The sequence below is a fragment of the Podarcis vaucheri genome, assembly GCF_965113315.1.
Source record: "Podarcis vaucheri genome assembly, chromosome: 12".
In the NCBI taxonomy this organism is placed as follows: Eukaryota; Metazoa; Chordata; class Lepidosauria; order Squamata; family Lacertidae; genus Podarcis; species Podarcis vaucheri.
In genome coordinates, this window is record NC_138750.1 from 51587740 (window position 1) to 51608641 (window position 20902).

Genomic DNA, 20902 nt, shown 5'->3' on the forward strand with positions numbered 1-20902 from the left:
CTTTTACACTGTAAGAAACTATTACAGTGGTACCTCAGATTAAGTACTTAATTCGTTCCGGAGGTCCATTCTTTACCTGAAACTGTTCTTAACCTGAAGCACCACTTTAGCTAATGGGGCCTCCCACTGCTGCCGCGCCACCTGAGCACAATTTCTGTTCTCATCCTGAAGCAAAGTTCTTAACTTGAAGCACTATTTCTGGGTTAGCGGAGTCTGTAACCTGAAGCGTATGTAATCTGAGGTACCACTGAACTCACATATTAAACAGAAAAATAGCTGTGTACTTCTATTATAAGCAGACACACAAGACAACGTTATGGGCCTCTGGTATTTCAATTACACAGATTTGCTGCTAAATATTCTACAATAATCATACTACTTGCTATTGCTACTTCCCCAGCAGCTTCTGTAGTCATTTTTACAGAGAACCAAAACTACAAACACATATGGGAGGACTTGTGCTTATCTTCCAAGCAGAAGTTTCAAAGTCATATTTCACATATCTGCACATCTGTTTCTGTGCACATAACAAGAATTACAAGACTACAATTTCCTATAATGATCTGCATTAAGGAAGCATTTTTGCCACTCTGCACAGATAGCCACAGGCCCTTAAGAGCAGGAGTGTCCCAGAATTAGTTTGTTCAAAAGAATTATCCTGTTGCAAGTTCATGAAGATGAGTTCTTAGAATAAAATTACCAGCAAGAAGCATAACTTTTCTATATGAAGCATTTGTTTAAAAAAACAAGTGGGCAGAGGTAATTATAATTAATCCATGTGGTGGGAACACGTATTGAGAGGAATCAATATCTTCAAATCAGCAGAGTACTCATTTTCAGTAAGAGTTCAAACATGACAATTTATTCCACTAAATATTCTGAACTTAATTGACTTAAATGGACCTAGGTGTTTCCAAAGGCAAAAGAAGATCAGGATGCCATTACCACATACTTTAACTGTTTATTTATTCCCTGTCTAGGAAGCCTGATTTAGGAGCTATAAAATGCAATCAGTACACAAACCAGAAGCTGGAATCATCTGCTAATGGAACTTTTAATTGAGAAGTGACCACTGACATGAGGTAATTCTTTCCATGTAGAATTGCTTGCAGAGACCTTTGTGCACTTTATCACAGTAAACAATCACTAACATATGCATTAAAGAAAATTTAAATACATTATGACCCAATAAATATCACAATCAATCAATACAATCTTTTCCCTTTCAAAGATTTAGTGTTAAAATACCACACTTTTAGTAGTCCTTTAGTGCTGGACACATATTTATAAATGCTGGTACTAAGTTTAGCCATTTGTAATGAAAAGATAATTGGTTATGTGAAAGGAACCCGTATAGGGAAGACAAGCATATTAGTTATGTTAAAACCATTTCAAAAATAAGTTAGTATTAGGGAATTTTTAAAATCTGTTGAACAATACTGAGTTCTTATACTATTGAATCATTGGCAAATTCATACTATTTTGAAATTATTCAAATACCACATTTATTTGTGCTATTAACATATTGAATAAAAAAAGGCCCAAACAGTAGAATATCAGGCAGTTTACTTAATGGCATTTTTAAAAATTATTTTAGGAGACTTAAAAAGATTACAAAAAAAGATTTCTAGTTTTTATTGGACATCTATTTAAGGCGACGATAAAGAAGGATAGAGCCAACCTAGGAGTTCTTCAAAGCATAGAGTAGGCTCAGCTATCTGATCTGCTCCTGTTCCCCTTAGGCGTGACTAGATTTCTAGCAAATCACCTGGTCCCTCATCAACTGCATGACATGAAAGTTCAACATGCTTTTCCCATGGTGGAAATGCAGTACTGGAGAAAGCCTTCCCTCTAGAATTTGTGTCTGCCATGAAGTTCTTGGAAGTTGAGTAATATTGCCACACACAAAAACGAACCATCTCTGCTCCAAAGCACTAGATTCAATTAGGCTTACTCCCAGGTGGAGTGGAGTGGAGTTGGGATTGCAGCCATACTTAATCATGTGAGTTTCAGGCAAATGATTTAAAAAAAAACTGGAAGAAAAGCATGCAAGTGAAACAGTTCTGAAACAGTAACTCAACATTTTCAGTAGTAGATAGGTAGCCGTGTTGGTCTGCCATAGTCAAAATAAAAAAAAATTCCTTCCAGTAGCACCTTAAAGACCAACTAAGTTAGTTCTTGGTATGAGCTTTCGTGTGCATGCACACTGTGTATCTGAAGAAGTGTGCATGCACACGAAAGCTCATACCAAGAACTAACTTAGTTGGTCTTTAAGGTGCTACTGGAAGGATTTTTTTTTATTTCAACATTTTCAGACACTTGGTTCTGCTGTAGTTGCCATCACCTTAAGATATTCCCTGCAGTTTCATAATGTCTCTGTTGCCGTCTGAAAGTTCAACCTTAATTTATTTTCAAAATATCAAAATGTTTTAAACTGATTTATTGAGCCAATGAATCTATTACCTTATACCCTCCATAACTAAAAGTAAGCCTCACTGAACTGAATATGACTTATTCCAAGTAGAAGTGCATAGGATTGTTCTATAAATGTGGTAATCCTAAATAGTTACAGCTGCAATCCTAATCTTTCTTACCTAGGAGTAAGCCCCACTGAATTGAATAGGACTTGCTTCTTAGTAGACATGGTTAGGACTGTGATATAAAGCATCTATAGTTCAAAGATATTTGGAGGGGGTAATATTCTCTCAAAATTGCAACTACCACAATGAAGAGCTTTTAATGTGTATTATTATAAATTGCCAGGGATATAATACAATTTATTCAAGAAAGAACTGGAACAAGAGAGTTAAAAAAAAATGGATATCTGCATGGGTTGAGAAAATTTGATCCATAGTAACTATGATTAAGATAATTTATTACAAAAGAATATATATAAGCCATGTTTATGGTAAAATGGGTATTTTTGTAATATTTTAGAACAAGATCAATGATAATGTCCTACCCTATGCTGCTTTCATCCTGCTGTATTCGTATTTCTTTATACTCTTTATTTTATTTAATAATAAACATTTGGGGGGATTAAAAATATTTGGGGTAAGAAGTATTCAACACTAACTAAAATATACTAGGTGATTACCACTGAATGGCTGGCTACACAGAATATAGGTAAATCATTCAATGTTAATGTATTTGTTTTCTGATAACACTGTCATATAAATAGAGCTCTTAGCAGCAACACTCTCTGCATTTTTTATTTATACAAATAAGAAATTTCTGTGGATTTCAGACGGCTTCCTTTCTATGGCATGCAGTTTATTTATACAAAGACTAAACAACTGCAGCATTTCAGAAATTATTTGCAAATAGATAAAAGGTAAGCATTTTTATAAAACTGAAGAATTTAATAAAGTCTTTAACTAAAACCACAATACTGGCAGAGACCAAATAGTAAAACCGTGCCTTATCTTGCTACTGAATTCATCAGCTTTCCAAACATGCCAGTTAAAGGGTGTTTCTGCACCTGGGTACAGCTAATTATTAAATAACGTAGTCATTTTGTGCCTTATGTAAACACAGAACACACACACATCAATATTTGACTGCTTTCAAAATGACAAGTAACTGGGTTCCTTCTGATTTCAAAGTATAAGAACAGCCATGCCACTCAGCTTTTCTCAACCCAAACTTTCCCCACTCCCCTTTTAATACTTTAACAATTAACCTGTTAATATCCAGGTAAAATATAGCAGCTTTTGTATTTTAGATGTTGGCAAGGCAAGTCTTCCAGATCCAATACATGTCTACTCTAGCAGTTACAAGTAGTTCCTAGATCAGCACAAACTGTTCTCTAGTGTTATGTGGAGCCTTGATATGGCCAGATGGCAAAGTCCATTTCACACACCATGTTGAGACAAATCCAGAGTGTGCAGTCAAGAGTGCTCCAACTCAACAAGGCTCCCGATGACACAAGTTTGCAAAGACACACCTGTAAGGTTCGTGATTTACATGTTTTGATGTACACTTAAAATATCTTAGGTGTACACCTAAAAACAATGTGTGAAACTGTTCTACTGCACCTTCACCCTTCTGTGCAACTGGTGTCACTGTGGGAGCTCAATGAAATGACTGTCAATACTGGAAGTTAAGGGGGAAACTAGAGAATCAGGAACAGTGGTAATTAATAAAATTCTGTTCTTTTGTTTAACTTATCACGGCTCAGTGCTTTTGTAGTACCTTAGGTCCTGCTTCATGTACTGGAGACAAGAAAAAAAGTTGCTGGGTTGGGTTGGGAAGGAAAAGGACTCATCTTGGTGGAAATCAAATGCATTTTTCCTGACATTGAAAAACTAAAACTTGACACCATGACCAGGCTTGAGATTCTATGAATGAAACCCTATCAAATCAGAGAGTTCATTATATATATCTATCGTTGTCTGCCTGAAACAGACATTTATCTGACACTAGTGATCATTCAGACTTCATAATCTATAACCTGCTTACGAAGTCTTGTTAATTTTTTGTGTGAAGGCGATTCAACTTGGAAAATGTCCTGCCCAAAAATGGTGTATCTTTTCACTTAAAACATGGAGCATTAAGAAAGTAACCCCGCAAGTAGTAAGAATGTCAAGCATGAAGAATGCAGCTGTGTGCATTTAGCTATCAATCTCGTTAAAGCAAATGTAACACATGATCAAAATAAAGACGCCTTTCTCTTCATAGAAAGGGCAAAGGAAATGGATACAAACCTATTACTGTTCCCCAAGTACTTTCCATTTCTGAAAACATTCCATTAAAAAATCCACTTCTATCTCATATACTACACAAGCAGCTCCTATTCATATATCTGCAATTTTATTTATTTTTACCTTTCCAAGCATCCTCCCAAGGAAATAGTAGTGCCTTGCATATGACTCTCCGATGAGCATGTGTGCAGCAGGGTTAGGGTAAAGCAGTCCTTCATTGGTGGTCTTAAAAAAACCTTGGTTAGGGTTAAATCCTGATTTAAGCAGTTCATTCAGAAATTCTCTGAATATTCCACCCCCATCAATACCGGCTTCATCTAGACCATGGGCATTAAGTAAATGGACACGAATTCGTTTTTTCAAATCTGGTTCTAGAGAAAGAGAAAACAAGTTATGTAAGAATTTTCAAGTGCACAACTCTTTACACATGCATGCATTTAAAAACAACTTTCTAAAGAAATACCATACAGTGGTGTGCCTAAAGGGTTAATAAAATATGCAATCTAGAAGTTCATGAGCTAAAACTCATCAATATTTCCCAATGTAATGGATTCCCTCATGTTGGTTTTTTGTTTTGTTTTTTACAAAAATCCACAGGTGGGTAAAGTAGCCCCTTTAAAACATGTTATGAAGTCTGTTGACCTTATTGACATGCCTAATGTTATAAAACCATTGCAGTTCCACTTAAACAAAAATTACAGGTGCATTTGGTTCAGGCTTTCTTCAGGACAAGTTGTTCTAAATAAGTGATGAGGAACCTGCGCCCCTGTAAGGTGCTGCTAGATAACTCCCATCAGATAACTCCATCTTAAGACTTACAAGGTTTATTTCTGGAACTCAACGACTGAATGAAGCCCCTCTGTTTTTATTGCTCGCTGAACTTAACATTTCTACAGTGGTTCTGTCCTTAATTAGAAAGCAAGTACAGCTTCACCACCAAAATGTTCACCTTGAAAGATGAAGCAAAACTGCCTGCTTTTATTCAGATCACGAGCTCTTTGAACTTACAACAGTCTATCCACCAGTAAGCTGTTCACAAATTAAATGTTTGAAATCCTACTGGAAGTATGAATATCCACTCACAACATGTGAAAAAACAGGCAACACATTGAGGAAATCTAGGCAAAAATAATGTGCAACAGGCTTTTTAATTTTTTTTAAAAAAAAGCTTTTTAAAATCCCAAAATAGAACACAGCTTCCCAAATGCCTGGTGTAGATAGATAGATGATAAATAGATAGATAGATGATAGATAGAATTCTGAGGTAGAAAATTATTCATCCTATGGTGCACTAACCAAATTGGCCCACAATCTAGATGTAAGCTTTTCATGCAAGAAAATAGTATATGGCTCATATTTTTATAGTTCCCAAGGCAAGTGATTTTATTACTATGAACTTATTTTAGCATTAATTTAAAAACACATTACCATTTTCAGGGGAAAGTTTGTCGTACGCATCTTCATAAATATAATTTCTCCTAATAGTGACATTAATTCCATCCAGAAATGGGCCTTCTCCTTGAACCTCTTGTTTGTCAGCATAGATCAGCCTTTGAAATATCTTGTATAAATCGAGTAATAAAAGGGAGAGAAAAAGTAATCCCATTTAAATATGGATTTTCAATGTCCCACAATTTCACAACATTCCAGCTTGCTTTCAAAACTGTGTTTAATGATAATATACTGGAGAGTTTGTTAATGTGTGTAAACTGTTAGTATAGGGAATAGTTAAAAAAAGTATTATGCCTGCATTAAGAAACTTGACGAATGCAAGTTTCAAGTTATAATTCTCTTCTGTACCACTTGTAAGTCTTGCACCAAAGCGAAACAACACGTTTCCCCTCCATTTATCATTGTCCTTTTGGGAAACAGTGATTTATTTCTCCCATGAAACTATCTTTCATTTCCTTGATAGGACTAGCACACATTGATGGCAGCACAATTCTGGGAATTCAGTTTGCTAATTAGCTGAAAGCTGTAGAGTCAACAAAAGAACCTTAGAAAGTTATTACAGTTTTTTTTAAACTAAGAAGATGAAGACAGCCCTTTAAACAATAGGCACTTTGTGGTATACTTCAAAGGGCTGATGATTTTCAAAGTTATAACTAAATTATAGGTCGAGGTCAGGATCGACCTACCCCATCCCAAAAAAGGCACTCCCCATTCTGAAATATAACAGCGCTTTGGACTTTGTTTCTCTAGTGTTGCCCATCCTCTGCAACCAGAACAACAAATGACTGTTAAACACCAGCAAGGCATACACAGCTGTGATCACACAAGGCAACTATCCCTAACCTGGTGCCCTGCAGGTGTTTTGGGCCACAATTCCCATCGTCTGTGAGCATTAGGCACACTAATGAAAGCTGAAGTCCAAAACACCTTCCTTACACCAGGCTGGGAGAGGAGGTGCGAAGAATAGCTTTGGCACATCTAGGATTTAAAAAAGAAAATATCACACCACGAGACACATACAAACATCTCCAGCCGCTTTAAGACAGAGGCACTAAAACTGAAGAACCTTTGAACCATGCCACCACTCACTTATGATTTTAAAACGGCATCTGGAATGATAGCATCACCCAGAAAGATCGCCTATTTCTGTATTGCAGAACAGGGTCCTTTACAAATCATGTAGCAAGATTCTGTATTTAGCAAATACATTGGTTTATGCTAACTATCAAAAGTGCAATACTTAAAGAGATGGTGTACCTTTACTCTTTCTTCAAAAGGAACCACAAAAGGTAGCTCAGTCAATATTGCAAGTTGTCGTTCCTCAGACACGGAAAGAGGTGCTGGATCCAACCCCACTTTTTAAATTGAGAGTCAGAGAGGGGGAGAGAGAGAGCTCAGTTTTAGTGCACAATACAATAAACTACCTTTCCGTTCTTCTCTGGATGGTAAAGACACCACTCCATACAGAGAGCCAAGCTTGCTGACTGTATAAAGCAATGATAAACTGAGATCCAAATAGTTGTGTGTAGAGTTACTGCTCATAGACTTGGTGGCATTTCTTCCTACTGAACCATCCACATACTTTGTGCCACTCAACACGTAGCTCCCAAACTCAAAGGATACTGGGAGTGGTCTCCAATGCAAAGTGAGACGCTGTAGTTCAGAAATGAAACTGTAGGAAGTCCCACCAGGTATACAAATGCACACACTTGATTGTATAGCTCTAACTGAGTCCTGGCTATAGTCACTGGAACAGCAGAGGTGTAGTCTGTGTTAAACTGTACACCTCATATAAATGTTCATGTGGACAAAGGCAAACCAATTTGGTTGGAAATGAAAATTCCCCAAAGAAAAAAAGTACAAAATTTTAGTTATCTGAGTAAATGATGAAAGATCTATTCACAAGCACAGGCAGACACTGTCTGCAGGAATGGTAAAAATTCTTGGAAGACTGGGTGTGTATGACTTGAGTATTAAAGCAGAAGCAATTCATCATCATCATCTGTTTGCAGGGTAGCAGTGACTAGCTGGCCTTTCAATAGCAAGCATCAGCAGTAACAGATACTATACTTTTGAGCTCCTCAAGCTATTTTTAACTAGAGCTATTAAGAGTGCCTATTTAGTGCCGCAGAAACAGAGCTGGGAATTTTTGGCAAATACCAATATTGTAAACCCTTGGAATGAGTGTTTTCCTAACTTTCAGTAAACAGTTTTAATTACAGTCAACGTATGCTATCTATTAAGCTAAGGGTTAAAAGCGTTTTAAAACAAAGTGCATGTACAGCAAAGGTAAACCACTATCTAACTTCAGCAGTTCAATTATTCTGGTCAATTAGTCAATTTTATCTACATTGCCCCATCAACGTTTCCATCTTTAAAGAGAAATATGGGATGGAGTCATCAATACACAAGACATTTAGAACTCAAGAGCTTGCCATTTAAGTAAATGAAAAAGCACAAATAAACAGAGCCATATGTGAGTCAGTGGTTCTTTCACACTAATTGATTCTAGCCCATATGGAGTCAAGTGGGATTAAACAAATCATAAACACACTGTTATGTGCCCGTCTTCACACAATCATGTTGATCACATCTTTTTTCATTTCAAGGGCATTCAGTCAAGAAAGGTAGAGGAACAACCTATGGAAGATCAAGCCTTTATTTCATCAAGAAATTAAAGAGAACAGGCAGAGAAAACTGATTTTGGATGCAAATCTATCAGTTGCACAGATAAGAGGACATCAAATCCAGTGGAATTTCAAGTACCTAACAACTGGCCATGTAAAAAGGTACTGGTCTTTAGTGGGTACCATCAATTGTCTAGGTAAAATTTAGCTCACTCCATCCCAGAGGCTGTTGGTATATTAACAACTACTGGCACGAATGTAGGAAAAATCCTACATCATCAAACCAAGGGTTCATCTAGTCCAACATCCTGTCTAGTTGTCTCACAGTGGCCAACCAAATATTTGGGGAAGCCCCAAAGAGAACATGAGCACAATGTATTGTTTCCCAGTAACTACAATTCAGAAGCATGCTATTGCCAATGAACTGCATTGTGACTGGAGCACAAATTCTCTTAAATGCTGTATCAACAGATTGGGAAAGCTCACATTCCAGAAACAGGCTCTCCATTTATTAAAAGAAAGAAAAGATGCAACATCTTCAGTTTCCGAGGCAAAGCAATATTGTCTTACCATCTAGAGTAGACTGCAGAGGTCCTATTCTTCCCATTCTTCTCACTCTCCATACATGCCTGGCTGATGGCACATAAAGCTGTGTAACCTAGTTGTTTATTAAATATAATAGTTAAATATTTCATGTCAAAACCTTAAGACAGTTTAATCATTATCATTATCAGAAACAGAGTTTCAAATGACATACAGCTGTTAGGATACTGCAAACCATGTTCTAGGAAAACAGACACCATGCATTAAAATAATGCTCAACTCGAATAAAACACCACTCCCAATTCATAAATTCTGATTAACTCTACATATGCACTGGGCAACAGAGCAAGGCATCACAAGTTTATCAGGGAATTTGACAAATACCTTGTGTATCAATGCTACAATCCTACACAAAATTATTCCCAAGTATGTACCACTGAACTTAGTGCAACTTTCTTCTTAGTAAGCATGCATAGGAAATGGCAAACATATCACAAATAGAGAACTGAGAACAAGTGACGTAAACATGCCAAATGCTTCAAGGTGTCGGGTTAACACCTGCACACCAGAATTGTACTAAAGTACATATGTGATGATTAATACCAGGAGTTTGATTTTAAAAGGAAACTGAATTTAAATCTGTACAGTGTTTGATTTTAAAAGAAGAGTTTTTTAAAACAGCCACATCTGTATTACCTTATCTGCTCTAATGTTCTCCTGTTCTGAAAGCCAGTGGTTTGGTGGACAGAAATTCCTTCTTGTATCTCTAGATTTCAACATTTTCACCAAGTTAGTGATTACCTGGATGGCAGAAATATATCAATATAGATTGTAACTTTGTCTTTTTCAGAATACCACAGACAAAGCAGCAGTGTTTTAAAATATACAATGTTACAGTATTTTTGTTCTTAAGAGACATGATTAAGTAATCAAATATTTGGCCAAAGTTCATTAGATAAATTACTTTAAATTACTTCTTCATCAAAACAACTGAAATCTCTCAACATGTAAAATAAAATCGGATTTCGAGGAAAGTCAAGGAAACAAAATTGTTTTCATTTAACGTAATTTAGAATAGAATACCCAATTGTACCATTTATTAACTTAAATTTACATCCTGCCATTCTCTGGGCAGAAAACACACACTAAATAAATGAATGAATAAATAAATAAAGCTTTAAAAAGTAAATTAAAACAAATTTAAAACATAAAAACAACCACATACAATAAAACATCTAAATCAGATTTAAGAGCAAATTACACGTCTGGATAGGCCAGTTGAAACAGAAAAGTTTTCCGCAGACATCTAAAACAGTACAGTCATGGCGACTGTCCAAAGGACAGGTGCTGCCACATTAAGGGAATTACTCCTTGCAAATGTAGACATAGCCCAAGTTCCACAGATCAAAGTGATTGCATCAATATGTATGGGATAAGGTGACCTATTAAGTAATCTGGTCCCAAACAATTAAGAGCCCTTTGTACCTACAGTAACTCAGCCCAGTAGCCAACAGGTAGCCAGTGCCAATCTTTAAGCACAACAATTGCACTGCCTCATTTTGCACTAACTGCAGTCATTGTCTAAATAGTGGCTATATTCGGATATACTACTAAACTATGGTTCAGCATTACAAGAATGAGCCACAGTAAGCCTCAGCAAAGTATTGTTTCCATTTCAGATTAACTGTCGTTTGTCATGACATCTGAGCCCAGAAAAACTGTGGTTAATCTTTACTATAGTCTGTTGGAATAGGCCATCGTTAAGATTAACCAGTTTGTACAATTCAGATGTCACAACAAGCGGCAGTTATTTCAAAATGGAACTGAGTATTTCTTAACTCCTCTTTACAAATGCACCCAAGGAAGAGATGGAAGTGTACAAGACCAAGGCTTGCTGCAGCTCACTGTTGTAAGGGTTTTACATTTGAACAGGCCAGTATCTACTCCTCATGATATAAGGACAAAGTTTCAGGAGGCAGGAGATCTGAGTAAGATACCCACATAGAAGTAGTTGCCCCACAGTTCCAGTCACCACCCAGAGGCAGCTTAAAATCCAAAATAGTTTACAGCTGTAAAAGATAAGGCTTTAGTAATACAGTTCTAGGTGTTCATATACAGTGGTGCCCCGCAAGACGAATGCCTCGCAAGACGAAAAACTCGCTAGACGAAAGGGTTTTTCGGTTTTTGCGTTGCTTCGCTAGACGAATTTCCCTATGGGCTTGCTTCGCAAGACGAAAACGTCTTGCGAGTTTGTTCGCTTTTTTCTTAAAGCTGCTTGAAGAGGCGCAGTTGCGACGGACCGTGCTTTGCAAGACGAAAAGACTCGTGGAACGAATTAATTTCGTCTTGCGAGGCACCACTGTATACAATTAATTCGTTCCGCAAGTTTTTTCTTCTTGCGAGTTTTTCGTCTTGCGAAGCACGGTTTCCCATAGGAATGCATTGAAAATCAATCAATGTGTTCCTATGGAGACCGTCCGGGGACAGAGGGGAAGCGCCGCTCTGTCCCCTCTTTTGAAGCAAGGGGCGGAGGGGAGAAGATCGCTTCTCCCCGCTGCCCCTTGCTTCAAAAGAGGTCCGGGGACAGCGGGGAAGACGCGCTGCGCTTCCCGCTATCCCCGGAGCTTGCGGGGCAAGCTTCGTTTTGCGAAGCAAGCCCATAGGGAAATTCGTCTTGCAAGTTTTTCGTCTCGCGAGGCGTTCGTCTTGCGGGGCACCACTGTACATACAGCTTGTCAGCTCTACAGATACAGATATATACAAGCATAAAGTATCTCTGTTGCTCCACCTTCAAGACGTAACACTGACTGACTAATGAGCTGACATGACTTAAACACTGGGTCATTGCCATAGTAACTGGCTTAGTTGACCTTTCCTGTTGATTTATCTCATACATCAGGTGATTTGTGACCATAAAAGAAATTAACACCTACGTAAATATCCAGTTCCTCCAACAGGTACCAGTGCTAGATCACAGGTGATTATTGGAAGTAGGAAAAAGAATAGTGCTAGAAAAGAGATGTCACATATTCCCTTCCTTGGGACATTCACAAGATCCAAGAATGCATATGATGATCCAAGACCCAGATCGTAATTGAACATTTTAAGGCACTCATCTTTAATTTATAAGACTAAACAAAATCCCTGCCCTTCCCATACAGTTATATCAAGTTTGAAAGCAGCACAGTAGATGTATGGCACTATGCTGTACAGTATGGAGCCAATAGGGGTTTTCTTTTATTTAAAAAAATGTAATTACTTCAATAATGTCTCAACTGGTGCATTAGTGGGCAGATGCCAAAAGGAGCAAAAGAACTTAATGGACAATCAAAAGGGCTTCCTTTCCACATACTGAAGATATTTTTTTTAATGACCTGGTTTATTAAGTGAACTTTTTACAGGTTAGAAAACTACTGGTGGGGGGACCATTAGGAGATCTGTATGATTATGCAGAATCTTTTTCACCACTTTTTGCCCTTTGTAAAATTCAATGCAGGTTAGCCAAGTTGGTCACTCAAGCACTGATTCCATTAGGCCCTGATTGCAAACGTCATGAGATATTGCATGTGAAACCTTTCAAGCACTGAGGGAAGTAATCTGAAAGACATTCAAAGAAATTAATCTGAGGCAGAGATAGTCTTTAGTGCTTTTTTTTTTTTTTTGAGGGGGTGGGTGACCAATTTCCTACAAGCCTGCTCAGAAACACACCAGAGCAGGGGGGCATTTACAAAAGGGAACCATTCTTTATTCTAAAAACGAGGCAAGAACATAAAGAGCCCTGCTGGATCATACCAGAGGCCTATCTATTCTTGTCCAACATTCCTTTTCTCACAGTGACCAATTAAAAGCCCATGGGAAGTGCAAAAGCAGGATGAAGAATCAGAATTGTAGAGTTGGAAGGGACCCAACGAGTCATCTAGTCCAACCCCCTACTATGCAGCTCTTACTGTCAGAACAGTGTTTGAAACTCCCATTGTTCTAGGCGCATTTTGCTGTTGGGAATTTCATTAGCGCGAGCAGTTTCTGAGCTCTGGGCGCAGGACTGCGCCTAAAATTTCAGATTAAAACTGCAGAGTAGAAGGAAAGGGTTACCTTTTTCTGCCTCCCCACTTCCAGCCACTCTCTGAAGACTGGAGAAGAGACCCTCTTAAGAATATTAGAGGGGTGGGCAGGGGGAGGACTAGACCACGTGAAAAATGAACATATTTTAGCTGCAGTTTATTCATTTTCAAGCTTTGTATTCTTGTTATTAAAAAGATGTGCCTAGACATTCAGCTGTTGCGCCCGTAACCTAGGTTTAAAGTGCCATTTAGCTCTTAGCTTTCATATCTCAGTTTCTAACACTGTCAGAAAGTTGACCCTAATGTTTAGGCAAAATCTTCTTGTAATTTGAATCTGTCTGAATTTAGTATTCAGAAGCATGCGGTGTATGATTATAGAAGTAGTGCCTGGCTGTTGATTGCCTTATCCTCCATTAATTTGTCTCATCTCCTTTTAATGCCACCCATGTTGTCAGCCTGTGGCAGTGAATTCCTATGTGCTGCACTTCCTTTTATCTGACCTGAATCTTCTACAAACCAGCTTCATGGGGTGATCTTGGGCCCTAAATCGGGGCCCTATTATATTGGGGTGGGGAGAGACAGGGATAATTCTCTATCCACTTTCTCCATACCATGCCTAATAATTATCTAAATTTCTATCTTGTCCCCTCTTTATTTGGAAACTAAAACTAAATGTAACAGTGTAACTTTAAAAATTATTCTCTTAAGTAAGGTTCCGTTGTTTTTACAAATTGTTTTAGGAATCTCTTGAGCTTTTGGAAAACATTTAGAACTAGAATATGGGTGAAAGCATTTTGTTTTTTTTTTGATAGAAACAAAACAAATTCATAAACTTTGTTAGTTCAATAGGTTTGTATCCAATGTTTCATTTAAAAAATTCTTGGAGAGTGGAAACTAAGGATAAGTCAGGTTTGTCAACAGCAGAAGCACACAAACAAGGATAAAACTATTTGTTTTGAAGTGGCACCTACAATCCCTCTCTTTCAGCTGCCCTTTGGCACGAAAGGAAGAGTAAATTTGTTGCAAACTGGTTCCTTATGTAAGAAGTTACTACTGTACTGTACTTTAGAAGTAGGAATGCACATTGCTTGAGTGAGACACCGATTTCTTCCCTTCTTGGGGCAGATTTCAAAGAGAAGGACTGAACTGTGCATGTACGTCTAGGTAATGGGAATTTTTTTGTGATGGGTTATCAGTGAGAGCATCACCCACTACAACCTTTGTGCGAAAAATTGAATCTCATGCAAAAATGCAGGACCTGAAACCTTTAGTACAGACTATATTCTACAAATTTCATTCAATTCATTTACCATAGACTCCTACATTCACAGAACATGACAGAAGTGAAATTATAATGGGTTGGGACTATGTTATATCTGACATATAGACCAGAGAGTTGGAAGGGAAGCCAAGGATCATCTAGTCGAACCTCCTTAAATGCAGGAATACACAGCTGTCCCATACGGGGATCTAACCTGCTACCTTGGCGTTATCAGCACTCTGCTGTAACCTGCTGAGATTCTATCATTTTTGTGTTGGGCAAAAGGGATGGGAAACCTGTAGCCCTCCAGATGTTGGACTCAAGCTCCCATCAGCCATGGGGTGTGTTCAGGGATGATGGGAGTCAGATCTGGAGGACCACGTGTTTCCATCCCTTGGCCACAGAGGTGTATCTTGTGCAGTTCCATTTTTAAAGGCACAGAATACACACAGATTAAGAGAAATGCATTACAGTGGTGCCTCGCAAGACGAAAAGAATCCGTTCTGTGATTCTCTTCGTCTAGCGGTTTTTTCGTCTTGCGAAGCAAGCCCATTGACGGATTAGAGGATTAGCGCTATTAGTGGCTTATCAGCTTATCGGATCAGCTGATAAGCGGCTTAGCGGCTTAGAAAAGGGGGGGAGGGGAAAAACCCCGCAGGAACTCACAAGACATTTTCGTCTTGCGAAGCAAGCCCATAGGAGATTCGTTTTGCGAAGCACCTCCAAAACGGAAAACCCTTTCGTCTAGCGAGTTTTCCGTCTTGCGAGGCATTCGTCTTGCGGGGCACCACTGTATATATATTTCTTCTTTGGTGAACATTATTCTGCAACTTGCTTTTCTTTGTACAGTTATTAATTATCAAGGCCCACTGGAATCTTTCCAAATTTTAACAACTTTACATAGGGGTTAAAACAGTTCTTTTTTGTAGATTTCAACACCAGATAGTTTGCTAAATGGATGTAACGATGCACAGCGCAAGGACATGGCATGATTTCATAACATACAAAAACATATGTTGGGCCTCTCTGCACAGCTTAACAAACTGAGCATGTAACAGGATAATGAAAGGACATCTAATTAAATAAAATTGTGCAAACAGATATTAGATCAATCTGCAAAAATTCTAACTTTAGTGATGCATTAGGACCGTATTCAACACAATCAAAACATTATCAGTTACTCTCATCACTGGTAATGTCCGTAATGTTCATGCTCGTAAGTGAAATGTGTTGTAAAAATCGGGCAAAATGGGCGGGATAGAGGCTATTGTAGACTTGTAGAATGAATAAGCATTCCTTAATTAGCCCATCAGGTTAAGTGCAAGCATTAATGGGCCTTTCCTAAAGTCTAGCATGACATCTTTCTCCAAACATGGCCAAGAAGAAAGTTCCATTAGCAATATTAATACAAGCTTAGTTGATCATTTTCATTCAATTAACTTCTTTCAATTAAATAGATAGCTTGACAAAAGCAGTGATAAAAGACCTGAAGGGACGGCTGATGACTCGAACTGAACATTAGTGTGTGAGAGGTCGCCAGTATTAAACCGACTGTAAATCTAGCATTCAATTTGGAAAATGCATTTCTTCTGCTTCCACTCCTTTAATGAGTAATTTTAGCTGACTATATGTGTTTGCTGCAGAAATTTCATGGCAAGTCAAGCACTTTCTTGCACAACCGTTATATTCTCGGTTCCTAACCCACCTCCTTAGTGTTGTTCAACCTTGGGTTGCCAAAAAGAAAGAAAAAATAGACTGGGTAGAAGACTATTCATTTCGTCTCCCTGAAACACTGTAACAGATGTGCAAACAAAGTCTTGGTTTGCTGCACCCATAGGTGGTTGATATCCACACAATAGCTTTTCAGCCAGGCTCTGCAATGTGTACGGTACTCAAAAAGGAGCTTAAGATCATACAGACACCCCAAAAAAACAGTACATGAAGTATGGACCATGGGCATAGCTCCAAGATTGTTTGTCTCAACAGAGAAAAAACAAAAATAGGGGGGAACTGAAGAATGTATTATTAGCCCTACTGATTCACTTAGAAAGGGTTGCCAATCAGGTGTCCTCCAGATGTTCTTAGACTACAACTATCATCATTCCAGCCAACCATAGTCCAACTACATCTGGAATGTCCCATGTTCCCCACCCTTGTGTTAACAGAATAGTTTCTTTTAAAAATAAAATAAAAAACCAACTTACGTTATCTATTTTTGTAAAAGACCCATCTCTAAAGCCCTACTCAGTTTGGTCCTTTTTACTGCATTGTTCCAAACTGTCTGAAAGCACAGCAATAAGCTCTAAACATGCCAATAGTCATCCATAGGACAATGGTGACCCTAGGATACTCATTATTTATGGATATGTAACATCTGCAAGAACTGACAGCTAAACATCAGTAGCTGAATCAGAAACGAATGTACCACCCATTTTCTAGATCACTTCTCCTTTCTGCATCTAAGCTCCTCAAGAGAACTACTTGTTCCAAGATATAATGGCATTTTTTAACAATTCTAAGATCCCACCTAAATTCAATTAGATTAAAAGTATACTGCCAGAAATACTATTTTATAATAGCCTTTACAATCAGGAGAAACATACTCTATAAAAAACCCTTTAATTAAAAAACTAATCTCTCTTACTGTCTTTGTAATTAAATCAGGTGCTAATTCCATATGTAGACATCATCACCTGTGTTATCTCCATGCTTAAAGTGCATGAAAAGGGAAGTTCTATATATAAATCAAAACTATACTGTACCTTAAAGAGTTGAATCCACCGTTTCTGTTCTGTTTGAATGCACTGTTGCATTTCTGTATTTGTGGTGACTCCAACACTTCTAAATGCTGCAATGTATTCTTCACGAACTTCTGGTTTGGTTTCAGGATATGCCAATTTAATGATTCCTAAGCAAGCATCTCGAAGGCAGCGTGATAATATTACCAGTTCTTCTAACGTAAAAGGCATCATCGATGACTGCCTTGGACCTACAACTAGGCAATACATGACTAGAAGTTATTTCTCTGGACCCAAAGTACAAGACAGAACTAGAGAAGATATTTTGGATCTATTTTGGATCTCTGGTTAGAATTATGCCTCTTTGCTTTCAATGTAGCTAAGAGTTAGCTACATTTCTAATATAGCGGAATAAGTACAGGGCTTAGGTTTTTGCATGCCAATTTTTGCATGCCAATTTTATACAAGCAGTGCAAGTCTAATAAAACCTTCCCTGTTGTTTTATCTATGACAATTTAGCAGCAATTTCAAAACTCAGGTTTGGCACTTTGTTTTTAACCAAATCCATACAACTTCTAACCCAAAAAGCCCAACACAGCCTACACACCATGTAGGGAAGCACCAGAATGCTCCTTTTTACTGCATGGCTGCTTTCAATTGCCAAAATAAAGGATGCTTAAGCACCCTGCAGACGACTATTGTGTGTCCAATGGGTTCTGTCGAGCTTGAAAGTCATAAGTTGCTACAGGCCTGAATAAAACCCCAGCAAATTCAGCAATATTTCCCCTCCACTCCTGAGAGATTCTAAAGGGCAGGGACAGACAAACAACAGGAGAATATTTCAAAATTATGGTATAATTATAGCAACAACAAAACAATGAGACAACCAACAGTTACTCAGTTTTGTAGAATTTTGGGAAATACTGTACACTTCCAGCCCGGGTGTGTGTTGATAATATACACACACACAAACAAACAAACACACACACACACACACACACGACTATGTGTTTATAACAACAATATGAGTTTTGAGGGAAAATATTTCACTAGACAAAAGCTGTTGAGAAGGATACTCTTACCTTCTATAGGATCACCAAAGAATTCATTATCATGTATAGAAATAAGCGAGTGACTAAACAAGGAACTAAAAAGATAAAAGAGAGGGATGATCCGACTAGAATCTTCTAAAGACATGGGTGAGCCACGTGATATCACCTGAAGGAGTGGCACCATAGACCTTAACAGAACAAAACAAAAGATGAAGAATAGTCATAAATTTAATCTTAGGACTGGGAACTGGGGGGGGGGGCGGACTTGAGGTGATTTTTATTTTCCCGATGCCAAAATATGGAACAAGTTAAAAATGATGAAATATGCTTTTTAGAATCTGCAAATAATATTTTTGGGCCTTTGGATGAAGGGAGGTACACAAAATTATTAAATAAATACATATTTGTTTTATTTATATTTAAAAGGTGGAAGATTCATAATTTATCTTTTAACATGGATTCTAATAAAATAATGCTGGCATTTATGTTTCTGTTTATATAATATTCTCAGGATGATTATCACGCAGCTGAATATTCCAACGGAACATTAGGTAGTTTCTGTCACTTAGCCAGGCATTAAAAATGTTAAAAGCTATTTTATGAATATCTACAGAGAAGACACTAACTAACATACCAGAATGTACAGACACTCATATTAAGAAGTCTTAAATAGCATGTTCTAATTGGAAAAAATGAGCTGCACTGAAGTTGAGGGGGGGAGGGGAACCAAAGCTAAATTCCCAGGTGGATGGGCAGACGTGACAGGTGTATCAGTGCATCACAGCACTTATAGAGACTGCTGCAACTTCAGGATCAAGAGCCAGCACGAACAACCATATTTTGGCCTAGTAAGGGTAACAAATATAATTTCATTTCATCTTATGCAAGCTAAATTGGTTCATCAATAATAATATCTAGCTCAGGAGTGAAATTATGCAAGTGTAAAAGGGCTGCCCCCCATTATACAAATCATAACTCCCATTCATGTGTTTGCTCCTCCACATAATCAACATGGTATGGAAAAGAGAGCATACATGAGTAAATTTACCTTGTGCTGCATTCCCAGTTATCCATATAAATATGCTTTTTTAAAAGTGTATTTTGTATTTAGATGATGCCTAGGTGTGTTAAGAACTAAGAAGAGCCTTGTTGAATCAGACCAAAAGCCCATCTAGTGCCCAGCATCCTGTTCTCAGTGGCCAACAAGATGCCTTTGGGAAGCCCGCAAACAAGCCAGCAGGCATCGTTTTAGAGGAAACTTCCTTCTTCATTCTCACATAAGAGGCAGTGCCTCTTAAGATGGCACCTCCTGTCTCCAAGTACAACACACCTCCCATTTATTCTCACACACCATTTCGTTCTGCACTGGCACACACCGCTCCATTTACATTTAGATTATTAATGAATAAGACATACCCAGTAATCATTCGTGTAGTCATTGAGGAGATTAAATACCAAAGATGCCTCAGGAACCTGGCATTAAAAGCCAAGCTGTACAGAAGTCTAAAAAGGAAAAAAGGAAATAGGTTGAAGAATATCGTGTGGGTAATAAAAAGCATCTTTGTCAACTTTCATTTCAATATTTATCTCAAAGCAACATGCCTAAATAGGTATTCTTTCCAGCACTAGTCAACATGCTTTATTTTATCTCTGTGTTAACTGTACAGATGCCTTCCAAATCTAAAGACGATAGCACTCATTTACCATGCTACAAGTAATCAGAGATGATCTGTTAAAACTTAGCTTGTTCTTCTATGCTTCACTTATCATTACAGGGCCCTTCCAAATTATAGTTGTAGTTAGTCACATGTATTCAATTTATTACACAAAAGCTGCTGTGAACGGTGATATTATGGGAAGACCCTTCAACAGAATTATAACCTTCCTGCAACTTTTCAAAAACATTGAGCTTCCGTGCAAAAAACATTTCACATATTCAAGAACTACTACATGTATTTTTCCATATCTTAAGCCATGAGAACCCATGGAATTTCCAAGATCACTGAGAAAGCAAATAAAGGTCTTAGTATGGTTTGGGTCTGTAACACTTAACTGTAATGTGTATCTCCCTAAGGCAGGTGTGCAGAACCTCAGGTCCACAGGCTTAACTAGGACTGCCAGGCCTCACCATTTGGTCAGGGGGTTTCCCCAAAATTGTGCTCAACTGATGTAGGACAGGAATTCCTGCGGGGCCGAACTGAAAAGAAGGAACTGGGAGTGCACCAGTTCTTCCTTTCCATCCACTGGCACCTTTTTCTCTGACCCACAGTGGCAACAGCAAAAGGTGTTAAAAATTTAAAGCACTGAATTATATTCTGAAATAAGTAATTATAGTTGAAAATAAATAAAGGTAGGTGGCCCCAGGCACCTGTCAAAATGGCCTGAGTTGGTGGTGGAGTTTTAGATCCACTTCCCAACCCAACTAAGAGGGAAAGAGTCCAGGAAGCCAGCAAATTCCTTCCAAA

General features: G+C 38.0%; 1 protein-coding gene and 1 long non-coding RNA gene across 8 annotated transcripts in view; one reads left to right on the forward strand and one right to left on the reverse strand.

The window, feature by feature from the left end:
- LOC309515094 overlaps positions 1-20902 on the forward strand; it is a 54356-nt gene that overhangs the window by 25273 nt on the left and 8181 nt on the right. The window contains exons 2-5 of one of the 6 annotated variants that reach the window (XR_014212257.1): positions 981-1082; positions 3248-3953; positions 8765-8944; positions 12822-15111. This is a non-coding gene — a long non-coding RNA (uncharacterized lncRNA). Of the gene's footprint in view, positions 1-980; positions 1083-3247; positions 3969-8764; positions 9341-12821; positions 15112-20902 lie in introns of those variants that run through there. The other 5 variants (XR_014212260.1, XR_014212256.1, XR_014212258.1 and 2 more) reach the window with 5 other exon arrangements.
- The window catches only part of UBE3C (ubiquitin protein ligase E3C), a 59612-nt gene that overhangs the window by 15010 nt on the left and 23700 nt on the right, over positions 1-20902 (reverse strand). For both annotated transcript variants that reach the window (XR_014212214.1, XM_082192200.1), the window contains exons 11-18: positions 19854-19940; positions 18468-18625; positions 17410-17642; positions 10022-10126; positions 9353-9440; positions 7413-7510; positions 6132-6264; positions 4827-5074 (exon numbers count right to left, since the gene is read on the reverse strand). Coding sequence is in view for 1 of the 2 variants with exons in the window: in XM_082192200.1 (XP_082048326.1) it covers positions 4827-5074; positions 6132-6264; positions 7413-7510; positions 9353-9440; positions 10022-10126; positions 17410-17642; positions 18468-18625; positions 19854-19940 (1150 nt within the window). In the remaining variant the exon portion in view is untranslated. The remainder of the gene's footprint in view (positions 1-4826; positions 5075-6131; positions 6265-7412; positions 7511-9352; positions 9441-10021; positions 10127-17409; positions 17643-18467; positions 18626-19853; positions 19941-20902) is intronic.